This window comes from Pelecanus crispus, chromosome Z (assembly GCF_030463565.1).
Source record: "Pelecanus crispus isolate bPelCri1 chromosome Z, bPelCri1.pri, whole genome shotgun sequence".
Taxonomy (NCBI): domain Eukaryota; kingdom Metazoa; phylum Chordata; class Aves; order Pelecaniformes; family Pelecanidae; genus Pelecanus; species Pelecanus crispus.
The window spans coordinates 69674764-69696192 of record NC_134676.1 but is presented as its reverse complement, the minus strand read 5'-3'; the positions used below and the strand labels follow the sequence as shown (position 1 = coordinate 69696192).

General features: G+C 42.7%; 2 protein-coding genes across 7 annotated transcripts in view; one reads left to right on the top strand and one right to left on the bottom strand.

The window, feature by feature from the left end:
- BDP1 (BDP1 general transcription factor IIIB subunit) overlaps positions 1 to 12964 on the bottom strand; it is a 53381-nt gene extending 40417 nt beyond the window's left edge. For 4 of the 6 annotated variants that reach the window (XM_075725959.1, XM_075725960.1, XM_075725963.1 and 1 more), the window contains exons 1-9: positions 8107 to 8635; positions 7348 to 7451; positions 6259 to 6318; positions 5735 to 5878; positions 4724 to 4857; positions 3617 to 3711; positions 2958 to 3012; positions 2130 to 2273; positions 279 to 557 (exon numbers count right to left, since the gene is read on the bottom strand). In XM_075725959.1, the coding sequence (XP_075582074.1) occupies positions 279 to 557; positions 2130 to 2273; positions 2958 to 3012; positions 3617 to 3711; positions 4724 to 4857; positions 5735 to 5878; positions 6259 to 6318; positions 7348 to 7451; positions 8107 to 8604 (1513 nt within the window). In that variant the 5' untranslated portion in view covers positions 8605 to 8635. Of the gene's footprint in view, positions 1 to 278; positions 558 to 2129; positions 2274 to 2957; positions 3013 to 3616; positions 3712 to 4723; positions 4858 to 5734; positions 5879 to 6258; positions 6319 to 7347; positions 7452 to 8106; positions 8660 to 12791 lie in introns of those variants that run through there. The other 2 variants (XM_075725957.1, XM_075725962.1) reach the window with 2 other exon arrangements.
- A 2365-nt stretch (positions 12965 to 15329) lies between these two features.
- Positions 15330 to 20529, top strand: SERF1B (small EDRK-rich factor 1B). The gene is given in 4 exon segments (XM_009483256.2): positions 15330 to 16950; positions 16953 to 16968; positions 19405 to 19513; positions 20029 to 20529. Coding segments are annotated over 4 exon segments (255 nt in total). The 5' UTR covers positions 15330 to 16893; the 3' UTR covers positions 20102 to 20529.
- The last annotated feature ends 900 nt before the right edge of the window (positions 20530 to 21429 follow it).

Here is a 21429-nt window from a genome sequence, read left to right as displayed (position 1 = left end):
CAATACTCACATCCTAGCAACACTGAAGCAAGAGTTAATTTAAAACAAAAAAATCCCAGTAGAAAATGCCTAAGTATTAAGATTTAAGAGAACTGTTCTCAGCAAAAATAAAATGTTTAGATTTAGTATGAAAGCTGATTTTGAAAGGCATTGTTCCACAACCTCGCAAGGCAGATCAGTGATATAAATCAAAGCGCAAGTTGCCATTTTTAAGTTTGCAATGTCTCTATATAAACTTTATATTTGAACATTTGAAAGTGAGTATATTTGCCTCTTACTTTTCTCAGAGGATTTCCCTTCTTCAGCAATTTCTGAAGAGACAGCCATTTCTTCTGGAAGATTCTCCACTTCCTGTTCAAGATCATCTTTTCTCTTCTTCTTTCTCTTCTTTTTTGCTAACACTGGCTCTAACGCAACCTGTTCTTCTGCCTGTTCAGAAATGCCCAAAGATTCCTCATTTTCTTTCTCAGCCATCACAGCATCTGCTTCTGCATCAGAAATTCTGGCTTCCTGAAGATCATCTTGATCGTTAGCAGCTTCTGTGCTGGCAGCTTTTGCTATTAAGACAACATGGTTCCTGGTTAATAGACTGGTGGGGTATTGGGAACCCTAAATTGCAAAGGTATTTCCACTAGCAACATCTTGTTAATTGATACATCGCTGCAAATATACTGCCAGGAATATGAGCAGACCATGAGAAGTCAGTCACTGACTTAACAGAAAAGCTTTAGCATAGATTAACTTCAACACTAAATGCAAACCACATTCTGTACATGGGACAACACTTCACCAGGGTAAAGTCAATATAGGATGTAAAGCCAATTGAGTAAATTTTCTTATTTCTATACCTTTTATCAGGTTACAGAGTCACAAAAACAGGCATTGTTATTCCTGAAAAGAATTATCATACCTCTGCAGAAAGAGGTAACGATGGCTACAAAAAGCATGCCATGAAAAAGTATTGTAATTAATCATTCTTATTTACTTCAGAAGGCTGAATTATTACCTAGCGAATAATTCACAAGTTCTTTTCTGGGTTTAACAAATTTCTAAAAACCTCTTCCCTCCCCTTTTAGGACATTTTGTCTTAATCTTGTATTTATGCAGAACATCAACTACCAAGAACCTTTCCCTGTCCTTTTTATTATTCTTAAAAAAACTTGTTCCCCTGTAATTAAGAAATCCAATATGCAAGAGAAGTAGAAAAGCATACCGATGTTGCTTTACACATAAAGTACCTTTAATCTACCATTAAAGTCCATGAAAAGAATTTCTATGTGTAGCTGTAAGCCCTAATAGGTGGGACATTTTACTTAATCAAATCTGAAATCAAGGCTATAGAAAAGCAGCAACTATGTCAATTTTAAGTATTAAACAGCAATGTTGCTTCCCATATAGCATCCCCTTTAAAAAGGTTGTTCACTTGTGGAACAAACAAGTCAACAACCCAACAGAATTAATGGGGAATTTATGACATGGTATCAGTATAACTGTTTTTAATTTAAGCACATCTATGAAAGGTCCTTTCACAGGTACTGAGGTAGTAAGACACTATACGGTGATCAATAATAATTAAACTTAATCTTTATCCTTTATTTTGAACAGACCAGAAACTAAACCAACTTACAAGACTCTCTGAAAAGAATCACACCCTTCAGACTTAGCGAGTCAGACTACAATTAAAGGAGAAACAGAACCCTTAAAAGAAAAGGGTTTAAAATGTAAGAAAAATTTAAATTAGAAGTCACAGAAGAGCTTGCCAAAAATATGGGTTTGGCCCAAGGCTTCTAAAATGAATTTGTTAGCAACTTATGGAGATACTTACCAACTGCTAAATTAGAATATCCCATTTAGAATATCAGTGCTTCTGACTGTGGAAGCGCACTAATGTCAGTGCGGTCTCACATTCCTGCCCAGAGAAAACGAACCTCAGGAAACTGGCTGCTACCACTTATTACCACGCTGCACATCAGTAAACTACATCTGAAAAAGTTACGCTATGAAGCCAGGATCCTCTTGTGCTGTCTGGAACAGGGAAGGAAAAGATTCCCTATATGATCTTTCCTCCACTAGCAACACATTACTGACCGCTGCTCTGTAATGATCTCTGAAGCTTTCTTTTGAAGTACCTTTTGGCTTCTTCCGAGGCCTTGATGGCTTCTTTTCCTTTGGCTTCTGGCTTTTAACAGTCTTTTGCTTCCTCTTTTCCTCATCTGCTAAGACCTTCTCAAGCAGCTGGGCAAAGAATTCAAAATCAAAGGGCCGCTTTTCTTCTATCAGATTACAGCAAAGAAATAGAAAAGGTTTCCAAGTTGATAATTTTCCCAAGTTTCTGCTTTGTTAAATAATATGGTACATGTTATGATATTAAAAAGCAAAAGTTATATAAATTTAAACATAGAATTGTTTTTGAAAATATTTTCAGTATCACTTGAGCAGGGACTAGAGTTGACACATACATGGATTATGGTAGTTCGGGTTTAAAAAACAAGTAGTAAAAAGGATACAGTACTCAGTCATTTAGAAAATTTAGGAAGTGACAAATACACAAATTGTACCATAGTATCAAATAATGTATTAACATGTTGCTCTAGGACTTACGTAGCTCATTCAAATAACAAACAAAGCCTTTAAGGATTCTCAAAGTGGTTTATAACAAGTATCTATGCTAGAAATTCCCATGAATCAACATGAATCTTCAACTGAATATATACAAGAAAGTTTATATTAATCTCATTTATCAGACATACAGAAAAGCCAGAAATTAAACCTAAGATCTTTACTGTGAACCATGCTTGCTATAAAACCCAAAGATTACTCACCTTCTGAACTCACCTATGAGCAAAAACTTTTTCTTATAATTAATTCAAGCACGGCAAAGTGCAAAAATTACCATGGAAAAAGATGACTACCATTTAATGACTCATTGTAGGGTGGGGTACCTTTACTTTACTTACTGAAAGCTTTGTCTATCCTCCATCCATTAGCTTTTTCCTCACGTTTGAACTTGTTCTATAAGCAAAGGTACATTTGTCTTTTTCAGTAAGCAAGAAATGCAACAGTATATTGTACAAAATGGCAGATCAAGATAAGCCTTCTTCAATACAACGAAACTTTCTACCAACTAAAGCCGTTAAAACTTACAAGCACACCCACAGAACACAAGTTTGTAATTTTTTAAATATAAAAATCGACTGTCACCAACAGATACCACCAGTCACAATTTTTTATTATTTTCAGTGTCTTTGTCCTTACTTCCAATCTAAGCAGGGTTTGAAATATTGAAGATTTTCACAGCTGGACACCACGAAAGAGGCAACACAGAAGACCCTCACCAAACATCCACTTACATTTAGCAGCATTCTTCAATTAAAATAAAATCAAGACAAATTGTGTCTAGATATTCTAGATTTACTAGATATGTTGATCAGAATTTAACCCAGCATATTAATGTTTCAGATACTACCTCTTGGAAACACGTATTAAAAGAGCATTGCTACAAAGCCAGTTAGCATCAAAATTATCAATACTAATAGAGGAAGCATAGGAATAACAAATGAGAACAGAAAAGTGAAAACAGACATTTAATTGCTTTATTGAGGGCTTTAATTTTTACCTTAATTTCTGCTCTGGCTCTATGAGGAAACAGCCGTCCAATCAAGGAGAAGTCTGTTCCTACCATACTGATAGCTAAAAAGAACATGTCTGTTTCTAGAGGAGGTATCGGGGAAGGAAAAAAAAAGAAGACACACACACTTAAGTATTTAGTTAACCATCCTTCTTGCTATCTAAAATAAAAACACCTTTCAAACTTAATGCAACAAGATAGATAACTAAGGTTATCTACTGCAGCTGCAAGTTTAGCTGGGCTGGAATATGTGTGTTATTTTACCTAAGTACCTCTAATAACATTTGCTGAATGAACTACTAACAGAAAGAACCGTCTAATTTATTATAAAGCTGCAGAATGCGAAGTACATTTTGTAAAGCTAGTAAATCAAAGCTAACCAACTCCTAATTGCCAATGTTCATGTTTATTATGAACACAACCACAAACAGAAATCAGAAGAAAATGTGTAAAAATACCACCTCCATTAGTATCCGTTAAGAGGAAAAGAGTGCATTCCAAAAGCAGCATAGTAAATTCTGAAGTTCATTTTTCCATCTACAGTTGTACAAAAACATTTCCAATTGTAAAAAGTCTTGCACAGTGTTGTCAGCCTAGAGACAACAATCAGTTCACAACAGGCCTAATAAAAAAACCAACCCACCCACTCATAAAAACACAGCCATCCATGTGCACTGAAGTCAGCCCACATAGAGATGGCTTATAGAATTTATTGCTGCCTATGCTGAAAGAAGCAAGTAAAGAAGCTGTTAAAAAGTGCTAGCTGTTCCACATAGAGCTCAAATATCTGGACACCAGAATCCAAATTTATGCTTTTGATAAGGCAGACTAGCATTTCCACAGCATCTAAACGTCCATGACAGAAAAAATTCACAGGTAGCCTACATATCATAAGGCACTGGATTTTTTCAACATGCTGATTTTAAAAATAAATATCAGAGCTCTACTTGTTGTAAGAGTTTGGAGACTTGAGACTATGTCACACATAAGTAGATCCATTTACTCCACTGGAAATAAAATTTGTGGGTACAAAGCATAGATGGAAAACTAAGATTTTTCTGCAGACTCAGAACTTGAAACAAAAAATACGCTCACCTTTATTTGACCACGGTTTCGTGTAAAAACTTTTCCTGAAGCTGGAATATGTAGTTGTAGAGCCACGCTCAAAGATGGGATCATTTTCTTCTACAACACATGGACCTTTTGTTCTTAGAACTTCTACAGTTAAACTGGAAAAGCATACACACAGAGAGACTCACCTGAAAATATTGCTAACAAGACACACAGTAGGTGTTTATAAGCCAGCTATTCAGATTTTTCCTGCCATAAGTCAGAATTTGTACTGTAATCAGGTGTAATAATTACACTAATGGGAGAATGCAGCAAGAATTCATTAACTTACTCAGCCTATGCAAATAAATTTGCTTTTCCCTTTTTATAAGATATAGTACTGACAGACATAATTAAATATCTGGAAAAAAAAAAAGATTGTCTTTTTAACATTCAAGAAAATTATTTTGCAAAACCACAAGAGCCACTTCACATCCTTTTAGAATACTTTCAAATTCCTTTACCCAGACTGCTCTAGCCTTACACCTTGGCCTAAATCTCATGCTAAGAATACATTTGGGGAACTCAATAATTTGGTATTCTAATACTTCTAAAAAGTCATATTCTAAGCAAAGTTACTGAAAACACTGACAGCTGAATAAAGCAGCAACATGCAAAACTGGAGCAAATCATACTGACAACTGAATAACAGTAAGCAGACACATGCAACTGTGAGAAACGAAGTTCACTAAACAGAAGACATTCAGAAGCCTGACAAACATTCAGCATTCATTCACTGTAATAAAATATGACATCTTCCTCTCTATCTCCTTCTCCAAAAAACATTTCTCATAGCGAAAGTTTGCCACTGCTGAGATGCAGATAACTGCTGTGCATATTTTGCCACATATTCGCGCTGTTTCCTGAGGTAGGATAGCTCAATTCTCAATACAAATACACTCATGTTTCTCCCTGCCCAAAGTAACTGTTCTTTATTCACAAACTAAGCAGCAGTGCAGTATATATTGTCCTTGAGCCAGGCACAGAATTTGCTACCTTTCTTCATCCAGAATAATTGAGCCATCTTCTGCTACTTTCACACGAGGAACAAGAAGCGGACCGTCCTGACTCTCCTCCCCATTCTCTGCTTCTTCCTCCTCATCTTCTTCTTCATGATCAGGAGTACTTTTCTCTTCCTGTCTACAATTTTAAGAGACCAAGCAAAAAATATTAATTTTGTTAGTGTTTCGAATTGCTGGTCTGTATGCCAGGTGTTCAACAATTTAATGAACCACCCAGTAATGCAACCCACCAGCAAGTTAGTCAATACATAAACTCTGGAATCTGCTTTTCATTCTGTTGTAAAATGGACAAATCCAAAACCGTAATATTGAAAACAAAATGCTCTTTAACCACCCTCACCTCCCAAATTACAATTTGTTATAAATAAGGGCTGTGACATTGAAACAGTAAAAAAAAAAAACCAAAACCATACACCGTTAGTATTACCACAGAAACATGTTTTTTTTCCAACATGAGAAAACTTTTTGACGATAAGTACTTCTATCATGACAACTTACTCTTTCATCTGACCCAGTGTGGAATTTTTTTCTGCCCTCTTTTCTTCTGCCAGTGAAGACCTAGAATTTTATAAAAAGCTACAGATGAACGTTTGTACAGACACATTTCTGCTTCCTTCCACAAAACCTGCTTGTAGTGGATAATGAACAAAGAAATACAAAGCTTTTTTCCAATTCTTTGTACCACATCTAGACTTGAGTCTAACTGAACAACCATCACTGCTTAATGAGTTTTACACTTTTTTTGTATAAGCAAGGACAAAAAAAGATATTTCAAGCTGTAACCCATTGCAAGCATACAGGGAATACGAGAACATCTGGTTCATTACCTGTTTAAGGACTACTCAGTGTGAAAGAAAAAAATAACAAGGAAAGTGATAAATAAAACACACAAGCACACAATCATTAACAAGCACGTGATAACAGGCCGTAACCCAAAACTCATGTGCTACTGAGAGGAAGAACAGACTTGCACAGCTGTACTTATGGTCATGTAATTGGTTTTGGTAGTTGCAGGAAAAAGGCCCTGCTTTGCCTGTGGTAGCCTGTGCAGCCAGCTGCATTAGTGTTCCCTGTGTATGCGCACCTCTGGGATGCTCACTCAGCCCTGCTACTGGTGAAATCTGCAAAAGGAACAGTAGCAGCTACACCCATCCAGCTGCAAGGGAGAGACCTCCTGGGTCTTGCAGTGCATTTTGCACTTCAGCACCCAGGAAGGAGAAATGCTTAGCTTCCTGTAGTCCACCAAAGTTGGCAGGCAGTCATAACATCCCTAGCAGCCACCACTAAAAATTTAAGAGCAGCAAGTTTAAAAAAAAAAAAAAAAAAAATCTATTATTCTGTATTTGTACAGAGATAAATCAATACTAGAGACAGGTTCATGTTTTTATATTTCAACAAGTACACTAATCTCCATTCTCATTTCTGTATGAAGATTGAGTAGATGTGAAAATGTCTAGAAGCTTTTATTACCATTACAACAACACTACAACTGTGCTATACTGCAGATGTAAGAATTTTCCTTTTCACAATTATTAAATTGGTAGAAAATCATTGAACCTAAGGATAGAGAAAAAGAGTCATACTTACTTCATAGGATTGTTTTCTGGCAGATAGTATATCAAGTCTCTCATAGTCATTTTAGAACGATCTGGTGGAGAACGTCCTTCAATTACTGGAGGCCTGTGTTTCAACTGTTTCCATACCAAAAAAAAACAAACAAACAAAAAAAACCCCTTAAATTCACCTTGAAAGTACTTTATATTTCACAAAGAAGTATTTTTCTCTTTTAAAAAGTACCCCATGCGGAGACTTCTGTTGTTCCCCTGCCCCCAACAACAGAAATAAGTTTATCTTAAAAGTGCCCCTTTGTCAGAGAGGACACCACAGACCCTTAAGTGACTTACCCTCTCAGAGAAATTCAATACTTGGCACAAGTAAAAGTGAGAAGTTATTCAAAATTACAGAACTCGGGCAACAATCAAGTTGAAAAGATAGGAGAAACTCCAAATCCCAAGCTTCTTACAGCACACTTTCCTATTGTATTACCAACTGTGAAACTTTTAAAATTGGAATGTTGACTATAATAGAAGGTGTCATATTAAAAAGGCTTGTGGGTCTAATAAAATGAAAAGATACACAATTTCTCATGAAATCTGCATTTTGAGGGAAGACAGTGCTACTACTGCTTATAAACAGACTAAACCCATACTGAATTATAAGATATCACAGACTATTAGCAGTAAGCAGCTGATGATCATCAGAAATCACTACTGCAAAGAGATAACATGTCAGGTGAATCACGTCTTTGTCCTTCACAGATCAGTACTGCTCAACACAGAGGCCTACCATCCGCTCTTTCTTCAGCTCTTCTTTAAGCATTTCTCTTAACTTCCGAGCTTTGAGGATCCTTTCACGGTCAGAACATATTCGTTTCTCTTTTACAGGAACAGGTTTTGTAGGTAGCTTTTCCTCTTGTGTTCCTGATCTTTCCTGTGTTGGTCTCTCCTTGAGTGGGGAGGGTACATTCTTCTGCAAGGTATCATCATTTTTTTGAGCACTTACACATCCCGTTTGCTCCTTGTTCACCGATTTTTTTAGTGGGGAAAACTGTGGCACTTGTGGCACAGGTGTTTTCTTTTCAGGCAGCATGGGAGACTTTAAGGAGCTTTCAACATTACTCTTTTCTGATGGAGAGGAATCTTTCTGAAGTGAAGCACTGCCATCAGGAGCCTGTGATGCTCGCCTCTGCGGTTTTAATGCAGAACGCTGAGCAGATGAAGGTCCAGCTCTGGGTTTGACAAGATTGGGCATGGTGGAGATCCGCTTTCTTCTCTGCGTAGGCATCTCTGCAGGTTTACTAGCTTCTCCAGCATCATTTGAGCTATCAGCCTTGTCATCACTGGAAAATTTAAAAGAGTATTCTGAAATACTTTACAGCGACAGATTTGTAACTCTTACTTTCAAGGTACGTCTACGTGCCAATCAGTATAAATGTAGTGCTACAGAAAAATACAGTTATATACAAGCCACACTAGAACCAACCTGTAGCTGGTACTTCCTCATAAACAAATCCACTATAAGAACTGATATATTATTTTCTAGTATTAATTACTATTAATTAACATTACTGTTGTAAGCTAGCTGACCAATAATGTTCCTTTCCCCAGCCCCCGTCCCTTTTTTGGAAGGCTCTCTACTTCCAGCTGAGAATACCAAACATCATAATACAATAAAGCTTTATTAAAAAAAATCACCCACATAACATAGGTGACATATTAAAAACATTTTAATAAAGCTATATGCAACAAGTAGTTCAACGATTTTTATTACAATCGATCTGGACATTCCTCTTCCACATTTACAAGTAGATGATATGTAAACTGTGAATTGCAGAAAAACCTCAGCAGCAAAACTGGCTGTGGTTATTCTACTGCTCACACTTAACACGTCAAAAGTCACCTTTTAGAGGCTACAACTTTTAGCTTCCCTAGAAAGCTATTTAGGTATTTTTTCCAACCCTTACGCAGAAATAATTTTCAAAGTGCAAGCAAAATTGCCAACCATTACAAACTTCCTAAATCTGCAGACTCCTCCAGTTATTGGCTCCTTGGCTGTTGTTCACAGTAGGACTGCAGCAGAATTACAACTGAGTCATAGTTTTTTAAATTTTGCATTGGAACTATGCCTTGTTTCTGTACATAAGGACAACTGCACCCATGGTTCACTGAGCCATCTTCAAAAACAGTCAGAAGCAAATGCCTTTGAAGGAATATAAGAAAAGCATAAGCACACAGCAAAACTTTTCCAAATCCTAGTCAGCTACTACCTGTGACTCAGGCAAATGCTGCAGATGATGTTTTTGTATTTAACAGCCACAGCAGACTTTTCTGAATCCATTTGTCCCACACTATGAGTTCACATACATTTTTAGTACACAGAACATCCCTCAGCAAGGAGTTCAGCAGCCTTACTACATGGTGCCCATCTGTGTGTTTTGAATGAGATCCCTGCAAGTTCCATTCAACACCCTCTGTTTTGGTCCAGCAAGAGACAGTGGAAAGTAACTCTTTGTTCATCAACTCCATACCACCTGTGTTTTGTGGAGTTTTTAATCAGAATGCCACACCAGATTTCCGAACAGTTAAATACAATTTAGCATAAACTGTATTAAAAAAAAAAAAAATCTTATGCTCAGAGAATTTTCACTTCTCTGATAATCAACAAAACCCATTCAGCATTTAGAAAACAAAACAAAGGAAAGTAACTAACACTACAGATACAGGTTTGAGCAGCTGTGAAGGAACACTTTAGGTTGGAAGGATAAATATGCAGGGTATTTTCACATTTGCATTTACTTTTCTCCCAGACCACAAAACAAACACATTATACAATTGCTGTATGTCAGCAATTACCACACTCAGGAAATCAAATTGTGTGACTTCCCTCAAATCTGCTCTTCCTGAATCTTCAGAGACACCCAGGTGGCAAATCTTTAAAAACGCATCACCTAGAGAGACAGCTCTCCAGGAAGCTAATACTTCCTACACTGCAGTAAATCCCTAGGCCTGCTCTCTCCTATTGCATTGCTATATGCTTTTCAAAAACAACCAGAAACTTTAAGAACCAGCTGTTCAGTGGAATTTAGGGTGACCAAACGGGGGCAAGAAGGGAGCAGCTCTCACCTGCGCCTTTTCTACTTCCTCCCAGGACTAAAAGTCCCCCCGAAAGCTTCCCAACAGTTTCACATTGGATACTACCTTCTCCCTCCAGCTGAGCTGTGAAAACCACCACAGCACTCCAGTGGTCCACAGGTCTCTTCCAATCAGTGCATCATCTTCCAAAGCTCTACTTCTCCAAAGAAGCTCTGGCCTAGCCACACCCCACACATTTCACTGCATTGGCAAACTGAAGAGGTTTGTATGCTACATTCAACATGAACAACTTGCATCACAAACAGTCTTAAATTTCTTACAACTGCTCTACTTTTTCTTTAAAACAGCAGGATGTAGGTTTGTGGATTTGTTCACTTGCATATTTTCCACATTTACTCAGGAAAATATTTGATGAGCCTATTACTTAGATGGCAAAGGTCTATTTTTCAAGCCACATGAATAGATTCCTTGGAATATTCTCCCTTTCAGAACAGCATTGGTGTCTAGTTTTGAAACTTGCGATTAGATTACACTGACACACCCATTAAATTACAAACACAAAATCCTTAATAAATCTGCTAAATCAGCAACAGTATCACATAATTGAAAAACAGCAACTACATCTTCATTTAAGAAAAAAGTTCTGGATAACAAAAGATCCAGTAACCTGATCTCTGTAACACATAAATTTTATAAATAAAATTTGCAAGAAAAATATCCTTACAGCACATTGTAAAACAAGTTCAAGTATAAAAGATGGAAGATACAAGTTGAATAAAAGGCAGCATGGGTTTACCAAAGACATTTCATGCCAACTAGTCCGATACCTGTATTTCTAGTCACAGGAAACAGAAGACTGTAAGAAGACCTTGTATTATGTCATAAAGGACAAGTTTCAACTAAAAGAACAGAGGTATTCATACAAGATGTAAAATCAACTAGTTAAAAGAAGTGAGAAGGCTGTTCTGAAGAGCAATTATCAGACCAGGGAAATGTTGTGAAGAACTGGTCTGTACTGCTTTTGGCAGGGACAGAGTTAATTTTCTTCACAGTAGCTCACGTGGTGCTATGTTTCACATTTGTGACCAAAAGAGGGTAGACAGCACACATGTTTTAACTACTGCTGAGCAGTGCTTACGAAGCGTCAGGGCCTTTTCTCATACTGCCCTGTCAGTGAGCAGGCTGGGGGTGCATAAGACATTGGGAGGGGACACAGCTGGAGCAGCCGACCCCATCTAACCAAAGGGATATTCCATACCATATGATGTCATGCTCAGCAGTAAAGGCTGGGGGAAAAAGGAAGAAAGGAGGACATTCAGAGTGGTGGCATTTGCCTTCCCAAGTAACCACTACATGCATGAAGCCCTGCTTTCCTGGGGGTGGCTGAACACCTGCCTTCCGATGGGAAGTAGTGAATGAATTCTTGGTTTTGCTTAGTTTGCATGTGTGGCTTTTGCTTTACCTGTTACATCATCTTTATCTCAACCCATGAATTTTTGCACCTTTGCCCTTCCAATTCTCTGCCCATCCCACCAGGCGGGGTGGGAGGCGCTGTAGGGGGAGGGGGGGAGCGAGCAAGCAGCTGTGTGGGGCTTAGCGGCCAGCCAGGGTTAACCCACAACAGGGAGGTCCTGAAGGACTGGTCCTAGGACCAACCTTACCACGTATTTCCATTGCAATTAAAAGCACTTAAAGAAATAAACAATCAAAAAGGAAAAAGCCAGAAAGTTCTCCCTCGCTAATGCATGAAGTGAATACAAAACAGGAAGCGCTGTAAGAATGCAAAATCAAAGTCATTCAGTTATGGAGTGCAAAGAATTTTTGCTGTACACAGCAAACTGGAGCTCCCTGCCGCTGCAGTGCCAGAAAAACCGAGTATTGGACCACACTAGGCCTCTCAGTTTGCAGTCTTAACTTATATATTATTTCAGGGATCTGTACTTCAACTGCAGTAACGAAACGCGGGTTTTGCTTAGGTTGCAAATGCATCAAACACCCAGAAATCGTTGTCCAGTTACCGCAGACACAGCTGCCACTAGGCACCAACTGGAGGGCAGTGCAGCACCCCTATTTCAAGAGGTCTTCAAGACGAGACAACTCCAAACCAAAGCAGGGACACCCAGGAGGTGACAGGCTGTGAGAAGAAGCATTACTGGCGTGCCTGACAGCGCCACATCCCCAGCGGCTTCTGAAGGGCGGGGTGGGGGGGGAGGGGGCGGGTCCCCGCACCTCCCCAGGCCCGTCGCCCTCCCGGGGATCCACGGCCGGGCGGTGGCAGCGGCCCAGGCGAGACCCCCCCCCCCCCCCGGGGAAGCCCCGCGGCACGGCCCGCACCCCTCCCCGCGCCCTGGGCTCCCGCGGGGCCTCGGCGGGACTCACCTCTGGGCCCGCGGCGCGGCCGGCGGGGGCTCGGCCGCCGGTCCCGCCTCAGCCTCTGCTCTGGCAGCCGCCGGGGATCCCGAGCCCTGAGGCTCCGGGTCCGCCGCGCCGCCGGCGCCCCTGCCCGCGGGCCGCACGTTGGGCCGCACGTTGAGGCGGGCGCGGCGGAACATGGCGCCGGCGGGTGGCTCCGGGCGCTCGGCGCAGGCAGGCAGGCAGGCAGGCACGCGCCCGCCAGCCCGCGAGCTCGGCGTCAGCGGCGCGCGTCCCGGCAACGCCGCGAGCTCGCCTGCCTCACGGCATGTCACCCTCCTCCGCGCCCGGCGCGCCCCGCAGCGTCATCAGCGCGCGCCGGCAGGAAGGGGTGGGGCCAGAGGGGGCCGAGCCTGCGCGGGAAAAACTAACAGCGAGGACGAGTGCGGCGTCAAATCTGCTTTTAATGCCCCAGCAGCTCAAAAGCACGGGGTTTTTTGTTTTTTTTTTCCTTAATTCAGGCGCCCCGCAGACGGCTCCCCAGGCCTTAGTTGTGCCCACGGTGGTCAGTGATAACCAAACAAGGGAGGTTCCGGCGGCTGGGAAAGCGCCTTCCCGTGGGAGGGCTCGGGCAGCGTCAAAAATAAAGCACGCTCGGGCGGGAGGAGCGCGCTGTCGCCCTCTGTGCGCAGCCGGAGAAGGCAAGCAGCGCCCAGAGAAAGCGGCAGGCTGGGCCTGCTGCGCTCCTCCGCACTCCCCTTGGCGGCGGCAGCCGGCAGCGGCCCGCAGGCGGCTTCTTTTCCCACTCGTTCGTCGGCCCGCCGCCACGCACCCCCGCGCAAGCGCGCTTCGAAAACTACTGTCGTGCTTCCATGGCGTAAAGAGAGCCTCCTCCGCAGCCCGCTGCTCCCGGCCGCAGCCCAGCCCGCCGGCCGCCGCCTCCCGCCGCCGCCGCCGCCGGGCGCGGGGCTCCCCCACGGCCGCGCCCGCAGCGCCGCGCGGCGGCAGCGCGCAGCCCGCTGATTGGGCGAGGCCCGCGCGCCGCAGTGACGTTTGAGGCCGGTGAGGCTTTATAAGCGGCGCCAGCGGGGGGCGCTGAGGGAGAAGGTTCCGGCAGGCGGAGGGCGGAGGTAGCGGCAGCGGCGCTGTGCGGCCGGAGGCTCTCGCCATGACCCGTGAGTGCCGGCGGGTCTCACGGGGGCTGCGCTGGGGCCCCGCCGAGGAGCGGAGCGGGCGGCGGGCCTTCGGCCGCTCCCCCGGCAGGGCGGCGGGCCGCCCGGCTCCAGGCCAGCGGAGGAGCGCGGCCTGGGCGCCGCGGCGAGGGCAGCCCGACGGTCGGTGCGGGGGCGGGGGTCGGCCGCGGTGCGAGTGCCGCTGTCGGGTCTTGGTCCTTGCGGACTTGGCGTCCCCGTGGCGAAATCCCGCGGCGAGTGCGTGGGCCGCTGAGGCTGCCCACCTCCTGCCGCTGTCCGAGGCTGGAAGCAAAACCATCCTCGCCCCGTCCCCCGGCGTAGCTGTCTTTTGGGGCGGGGGGCAGGAGGAGGGGTGGTGATCTGCTAGAACAACGGCAACGCTCGGTTGCGGTCCTGGCCACCGCCCACTCTGTAAGCAGAGGGCTTTTATATCGCTGCCCAATACTTAATATTGCGTTGCTTAAATGGTGGTTGTTAAGGCTGTTGTTGAAAGGGCAACAGGACTTCCTAATCATCACCTTACTCAAAAGCAATGTTGGTATATTTGCTCTAACATGGCAGAGAACTGTGAACCAAACCTAGAATATTCTGGCTCACCTAACTGGTGGGGTTGCTGGGTTTTTTGGCTTCTGTGTATTATACTTTGCAATACAGCAACTGCCTGTGTTTAGCTGAGGAGGTGCTTTTACATTCACGCTTAAAATATGTACCGTCCAAGGCACTGTACTGCTGGAAGTGCAGATGAAGACCTGGATCATAAACAATTTGTGCACAGATCAGATGTCGAACGTGAGAAAGAGGTAGTTTTATGCCTTTTGTAGATATTTTTTCCCCATTCTGCATGATGCTACAATAAACATAGCTTAAGCTTAAAAAGAGGTACAGCATCCCATATCTGAGCGTGCCAGAATCACAACACTTCTTTTTAGGAGGACCTAGTTTAATACAGTGTTGTGGTTTAACCCCAGCCAGCAACTAACACCATGCAGCCGCTCGCTCACTCCCGTTGCCCCAGTGGGATGGGGGAGAGAATCGGAAGAGTGGGAAACACTCCTGGGTTGAGGTAAGAACAGTTTAATAATTGAAATAAAATAAAGTAAAATAGTAGTAGTAATAATAACAACATCATAATAACAGTAATAATAATATACAAAGGAAGTGGTGCACAATACAATTGCTTACCACCTGCCAAACGATACCCAGACGGTCCCCAAGCAGCGATTGCTGCCCCCCAGCCAACTCCCTGCAGCTTATATACTGAATGTGATGTCATATGGTATGGAATAGCCCTTTGGTCAGTTTGGATCAACTGTCCTGGCTGTGCCCCCTCCCAGTTTCTTGTGCACCTGGCAGAGCATGGGAAGCTGAAAAGTCCTTGACTAGCATAAGCAGTACTTAGTAACAACTAAAACATCAATGTGTTATTGGCATTCTTCTCATCCTAAATCCAAACCATGGCACTGTGGCAGCTACTAGGAAGTAAATGTAACTCTATGCCAGCTGAAACCAGGACATAAACTATCTGAAATACTAGAGGTGTGGAAGTTGTGGTGTGCTACCATATGGTCTAGTCTTAACTTGAGTACATGTTTTGGGAGTTCAGCGCTTCGTTATCAGACCCGGACTAGACATAGATTTCAAATGGACGTACAGTAAAATAGAATAAGAATGGACTGCTTATCAACAACTACTTACTGTGCTTCTGAGTTCATAAATTCATGGTACTTGTTGCACTGCTAAATTTCAGGGTACCTGAAAACTGAATGAATTTGTGAAGATGGTGATGGCTAGATGACTTGGAAGGGTATTTTGTCATCTGTCTTCCATTATTGTTTTATGCTTGCATCAGACTGCTCTGTTTACTTTTGCATTCTATTTTTGGGACATGGTGGCAGGCACTTTTCTTCTGCTTTAAGTTCTGATGTGTAATTAGATCCTTTGCTGCTCAGAAAGAACTCCAGGGATGATGACCTCAGTAGCCAATCCTTACTGCCATTCTCTTTCACCCCCTTACAGTAGAGATGATTACTGCTTGTTCCAGTGCTCTTCAGAGGTCTTTTGCTTATCTTTCCCTTCAAGAATACCTGGAACTTGGAGTTGGAAGAGCAGGGACAGGTTGAACTAAGGCATATGCCTTGCAGAGGCAGGCAAGGATGGGGATGCTCAAGCACAGGTATAAGCAGGAAGGGCGTATGGGCCTTTATGTGGCAGGTCATGCTTCAGTTTCACAATACAGGAAGGCGAATTGTCTTCTGTCAGGACTGGACCACATTTCATGGAAGATTTAGGTTGGTGTTCCAGAATGTAGAAAACAGCACCATCTCCCTTGGAGTGAGGGATACTTATTCAGCATCCCAGGTGAAGTACTGAGGCCAGACAGTCCTTGGCAATGTTTACTTGGAAGCAGGGTTGGTCCAAGTAAGTTACTTTTCAAATAGCTGTTTGGCTCTGTATGCTGTGTGTGCATGCTGTACGGCTCTACTTTTCTACCTGCTCTGCTTTGCTGTGTGGAGGTGGCAGCCAAGCTCTTCAGTGATACCATTCAGTTTGGTTCTTAAGCTTACAATCTTACTGTGTGTATGGAATGACTCTGCAGACACTGCACAATGTTTGCTTGGAAAGGAAGGAAGTGCATAAAGTTAAGGGTGGAGGATAACTGCTATATGAATTTGACTGGAGCAGTGTGTTTTGACTTTCTGCCTCTTTTTCTTCTTGGTAAAAGAAGATACTTCGTTTCTTTAAGCACCACAGAAGAGCTGTTTCATTGTTGCTGACTTGTTCATACAACATTCATGCCTCCTGAGCACCACAAAACTCAAGAACCATTTATAGCCTGGAATGTATCATCTGCTCATGAGTCATCGAGTTCTAATCAACACCAGAGATAGACAGCTGTTTTACTTCTGTTTCTGAACAAATAGCGGCCCTTCTTCTACATGGACTTTGGGGACAGGATCTTGCTGAATGCCAGTGAGGAGGATGGAGCAGGGGTTCTCTTAGCTTTGCAAAAGGTAGTACTTGATGTCCTGTCACAGATGAAGTGTATCTTCCAAGGCAGCGGGAGCCCTCAGGAAGGAGCACTCATAATATGCTGTTTTCATTTGGGCCTCTGGCATCTCTTGCCAGGCAGTACGTGTACTGGTGTGAAGAATGCACAGAACCCCTGCTTCTGCAGGGTTGCTCTTGCCTACTTGTTGACATGGCAACTCAGAAATGGGTGAGTACAAAGCTGTGGATTGTACCAACAGGTTGCTGTCTAAAATCAACCTAGTCCTAAACTGCTTCCATATACCTGAAATTACAGGCGCTTGCAGATTGGAGAGATCTTTGTCTTTGAGATTGAAAGACAGCTTAGGTAGTCTTAAGACTGGAGGAGGCACAACAGAAATTTTGGGGAAGTGGAGCTTTCATTTTTGAGCATAGAAAAATGTGATCATGTTTGTTCAACAGCACAAGTGATTATTCCTGGTGTATCTGGAACACTTGGAGTCCAAAAGAAGCAGGGCAAGAAGTAATACCAAGCAAGTGAACCAGCTCTGGCAGGTTAGAGCAGACTAGGAGTGCTGTAAGGAGGTGGATACTAAGGCAAGATTGTCAGCTAATGCAGAAGAGTTTGTAATTTGTGATGGCTGTGGCCATTGCCTGGAAGACCCTGAGTATTTAGGTGGAGAGTTGCATCTGCTCTGAGCAGCAGTTCTGTCGTGCTGGTTTTGATGTCATGCCTTCAGGAATGTTGTGTGATCAAAAAGATTGCATGCCTAACTTGACAGCAGTTCAGGAGGTGGTAGTCCAGGGGGAAAGCTGGCTGTCCCCTGAAGAGGTGTCCTCTCTACTGGCAACAGTGAAGTGGTTTTGTGTCTTTTATAGATGTATATAATGTTACTCTTCTTCTGTTGAAAGTGAGGCTAAGCACTTGCTAAGGCCATGCTTAAGGGCTGCGCTTGATTTCAAATAACAAATCTTTAGAGTTCACCTCTTTAATAGTATTTGAGTGTAATTAATTGAATGGACTAAAAGTCCATCACAAGCAAAGTATGTAGAACAACTATAACTGTGCCCTTGCTGCCATGTGAAGGGAACACCTATGTAGAGAAACTAATAAAATGAGGAAGACTGAAAAATACAGATGTTGGTTTACAATGAAATCTAAAAAGCATGCATGGGAAAGAAAGCTATGAACACAAGTCCATAATAGTGCGTGGAAGGAACCTTCCTGAATTCTTGTTTGCTAATTCCTTCAATAGCATGAAAATACTCTCGCATGTGAACAGCATTAGCGTTGTCCACCCTGTGCAGGGACATATGCATGCATGCACCTGTTTTGGGAAATGTAAGTTGTTTTATTCTGAACAAGGTGTCTTGATGAGGAACTAGAGTTTTGGTTGTGTGTTGACTTCAGCTTTGTTGGCCCCACTTCTTTTGCAGGGGGCTCTGTGGTATATGGTAGGTAAACAAAATCTTGGGCTGAAGCTCCATAGCTGCTGTAGCCTCATACTGCATACATGTCCGCTGCCTTGGAGGAAAAAATTAATTAAACCTACATATAGCTGCATGTGTTCTAGTGGTGTTCTCTGCTTTCATGGTTCCCAGAGTAAGGCAATTTTAGCATTTGATAGTGCTAGCTGAGTTTCTGGGGTATGAGTGCCCAATAATACATTATGAATCCTATGTTAAGTAGTTTTGGGGACTTTATCCAGTAAAAAGTAAAGCCAGAGTTCCTGTATGTATTAACTATACTGGTCATCTTCTAAGTGGCATCTGCAGAAGTGTATTCTTTCTGCAAATAAATGTGAGGGCCCTAACTGCTATTACTAAGTATGAGCAACACTTAGAAAGTTCATGATGCTTGACCATGGGATGTGATGAAATCTGTCAGTGATTTTGTATGACAGCACTACAGACTGAAAGCAGGTGGATGTTTCTGGATTCCAAATACTTACAGCCATTTGCTTTTTGATTTCTTAAAGGGCCTTGGGAAGATTTTGAGGAAGTCTATAAAATCCCTCAGGCTGCCCTCATTTTAGTGATGTTCTTTTGGTCTAAAATTAATTTCTAAGCTATATTGGATGCTGGAATCTGAGATAGAGAGGATGGCTCCTCTCTGCATGAGTTACTGTCATCATTTTGCCTGGGATATTGGTGGAATGGTCTGCCTTCAGTCTCTTACAGGAAAATGCATTGTGTTTCTGGAAGGAATGTTGGAATGGATTTTGGTGATCTCTTGGATGCGACTTGCAGAAATGTAAATGTGAGAACTAACAGGCTTTCATGCCTCCCATTGTGCACTGGAGGGGAGACTGTGATGGAAGACACTGCCAGCTACAGAAGACACTGCCATACCAACTCTACAGATCGAGCCAAACCTTATCACCTTTATAATAGACTTCTACACAGACAAACTGTGTAAAAAGTGGTAGTACCTGTATAAACTGTATATTATCTTACAGGTGGGAACCAGCGGGAACTTGCCCGCCAAAAGAACCTGAAGAAGACTCAGGAGATCCACAAAGGGAAAAGGAAAGAGGATAGCTTGTCTGCTTCTCAGAGGAAACAGAGGTAAGATCTAGTACAGTCAAGTGAAATGGTTGGGCAAAACAGGAGAGGAAAATGGGTTAGAAAGAATCCAGTGTCTCAGCTGAAATGGCATTTAAGTACTTCGCCTTGATTCACGTGCCAGAGCATAAACTGTGGATGTAGGTTTACTGTATCTGCTGTTAAACAGTGAGACCTGTAAAACTTTTTATTTCTTTTGAAATGTTTTTTGCCTGGTACAAACAGGAAAAGATAGTGTAATACTTTCTTGAAGATTCTTGATCCATTTTGTCCTTTACTTCTAAAACTAAAAGAATTATGTAAGGTCTACTAATCAAGTAACTTGTCTACCTCATGGGGTACTGTACTGAAAAAAACAGGGTAATAAAAACAGTGTGCTCGTGGCTGACTGAAGTTTTATACAAATCTTTTTTTCCTTCTTAAAATGGGGGTTGCTAAAGGGCAAAAACAATCTGGAGGAGACTCTATTTAGAAAAACAGTGAGCCAGTATCTGAAATCCAACTTTTTTTCTTCACAGAGACTCTGAAATTATGCAGCAAAAGCAAAAAGCAGCTAATGAAAGGAAGTCTCTGCAGGCAGGCGCAAAATGAGCTGCCTGTGTGGAGAAGATGAGCGCACCGATGAAGAGAAGGGCCTAGAAGATCATTCATAACAACGTCCATCTGTTAAATGATTAAACATCTGTCTTGCAGAGTTGTTCAACCAGCATTAGTTTAGAGTATCTTCCAGTTAGCATAGGCTTAGTTGTCTGGAGTGCGATTTCAAAACTGACTACACTCTTCTGCATGCATATGAATAGAAGTACCAAGCAATAGCTTTACTCCAGCTTTTGCTGCATTTGTTGGTTTCACTTAACGGTTCCAGTAACAGTGGATTTTTGAATCTACCACATTTTGTCTTAATTCTTGAAGTACAGCTTCATTCAGAATGGAACACGTGTAAAGTGTGCTTAACTTTGCAGAGGTCTGAACTGTAAATCTCATCTTAAATGTATTTTTACAACAAAATGTTGCATGAATACTGTTGAATCTGAAATGGTTATGCTTGATAATCAGTTGATTTCTAAGAAGTTACCAAGAACACAAAGAATAGATAGAATTGTGGAGAAATGCAATGTAAGTATGCAAGTGTAATAACACAAGTATAAATAAAATTTGTAACAAATGCATATTATAAGCAATAGAATATGTAGTGCTATGTCTGTGCTATAGAAAAAGATGCCTGTTGAGTTGCAGGCTTCATTGGTGTACGTAACGGACTGTGAATCTGCTACTGATACTAACTTCAGAGAAGCTGCACTTGAAGTTGATGGGTTGCAGATGTGAGCAGATCTTGAAATTGCTGCATCACCAAAATGCTGCTTAAACTAACCTCAAGAATAAAACTTAGTGTGAGAAAACACAGCGCTGGCTTTATGGACACGCTTGAGCGTGTTGAGTACTGACCGAGGTGACACTGGTTTTAACCTCTGGAAGGAGAGAACTTTGAAGCCTTCACTTGCATAAGCTCCAAAGGATCTAAGTGCATTTGCTGTTAATGGGCCCGGCACAGCTTGAGGAGAGCCTGAAGGACAAGGTGGCTGTCTTTGGCAATGTAATGCCTGTGGCTGGTGAGAAATAAGGCAGGGGGGTTTTTTTTGTTTTTTTTTTTTGCTTGCCCTGGTTCCTGCTCTCACGTTTGCCAGGCTTTCCAGGGCGGGTTTCAGGGGTGTGAGTCCGGGGCACCTACGCGGCGACGACGTTCGGCCGAACGCCTGCAGGAAGGGGCAGCGCCTCCCCGTCGACGCCCACTGTTAAAGCTGAAGTCAGGCGCGTTCTGCGCGGCGCCTCGGGACCGGCGGGGCAGGGAAGCCCCGGCCCACAGGCCGGAGCGCGGGGCCCAGCGGCGACCGGCCCTTCCCGGCGACGGGGCGGGGCCG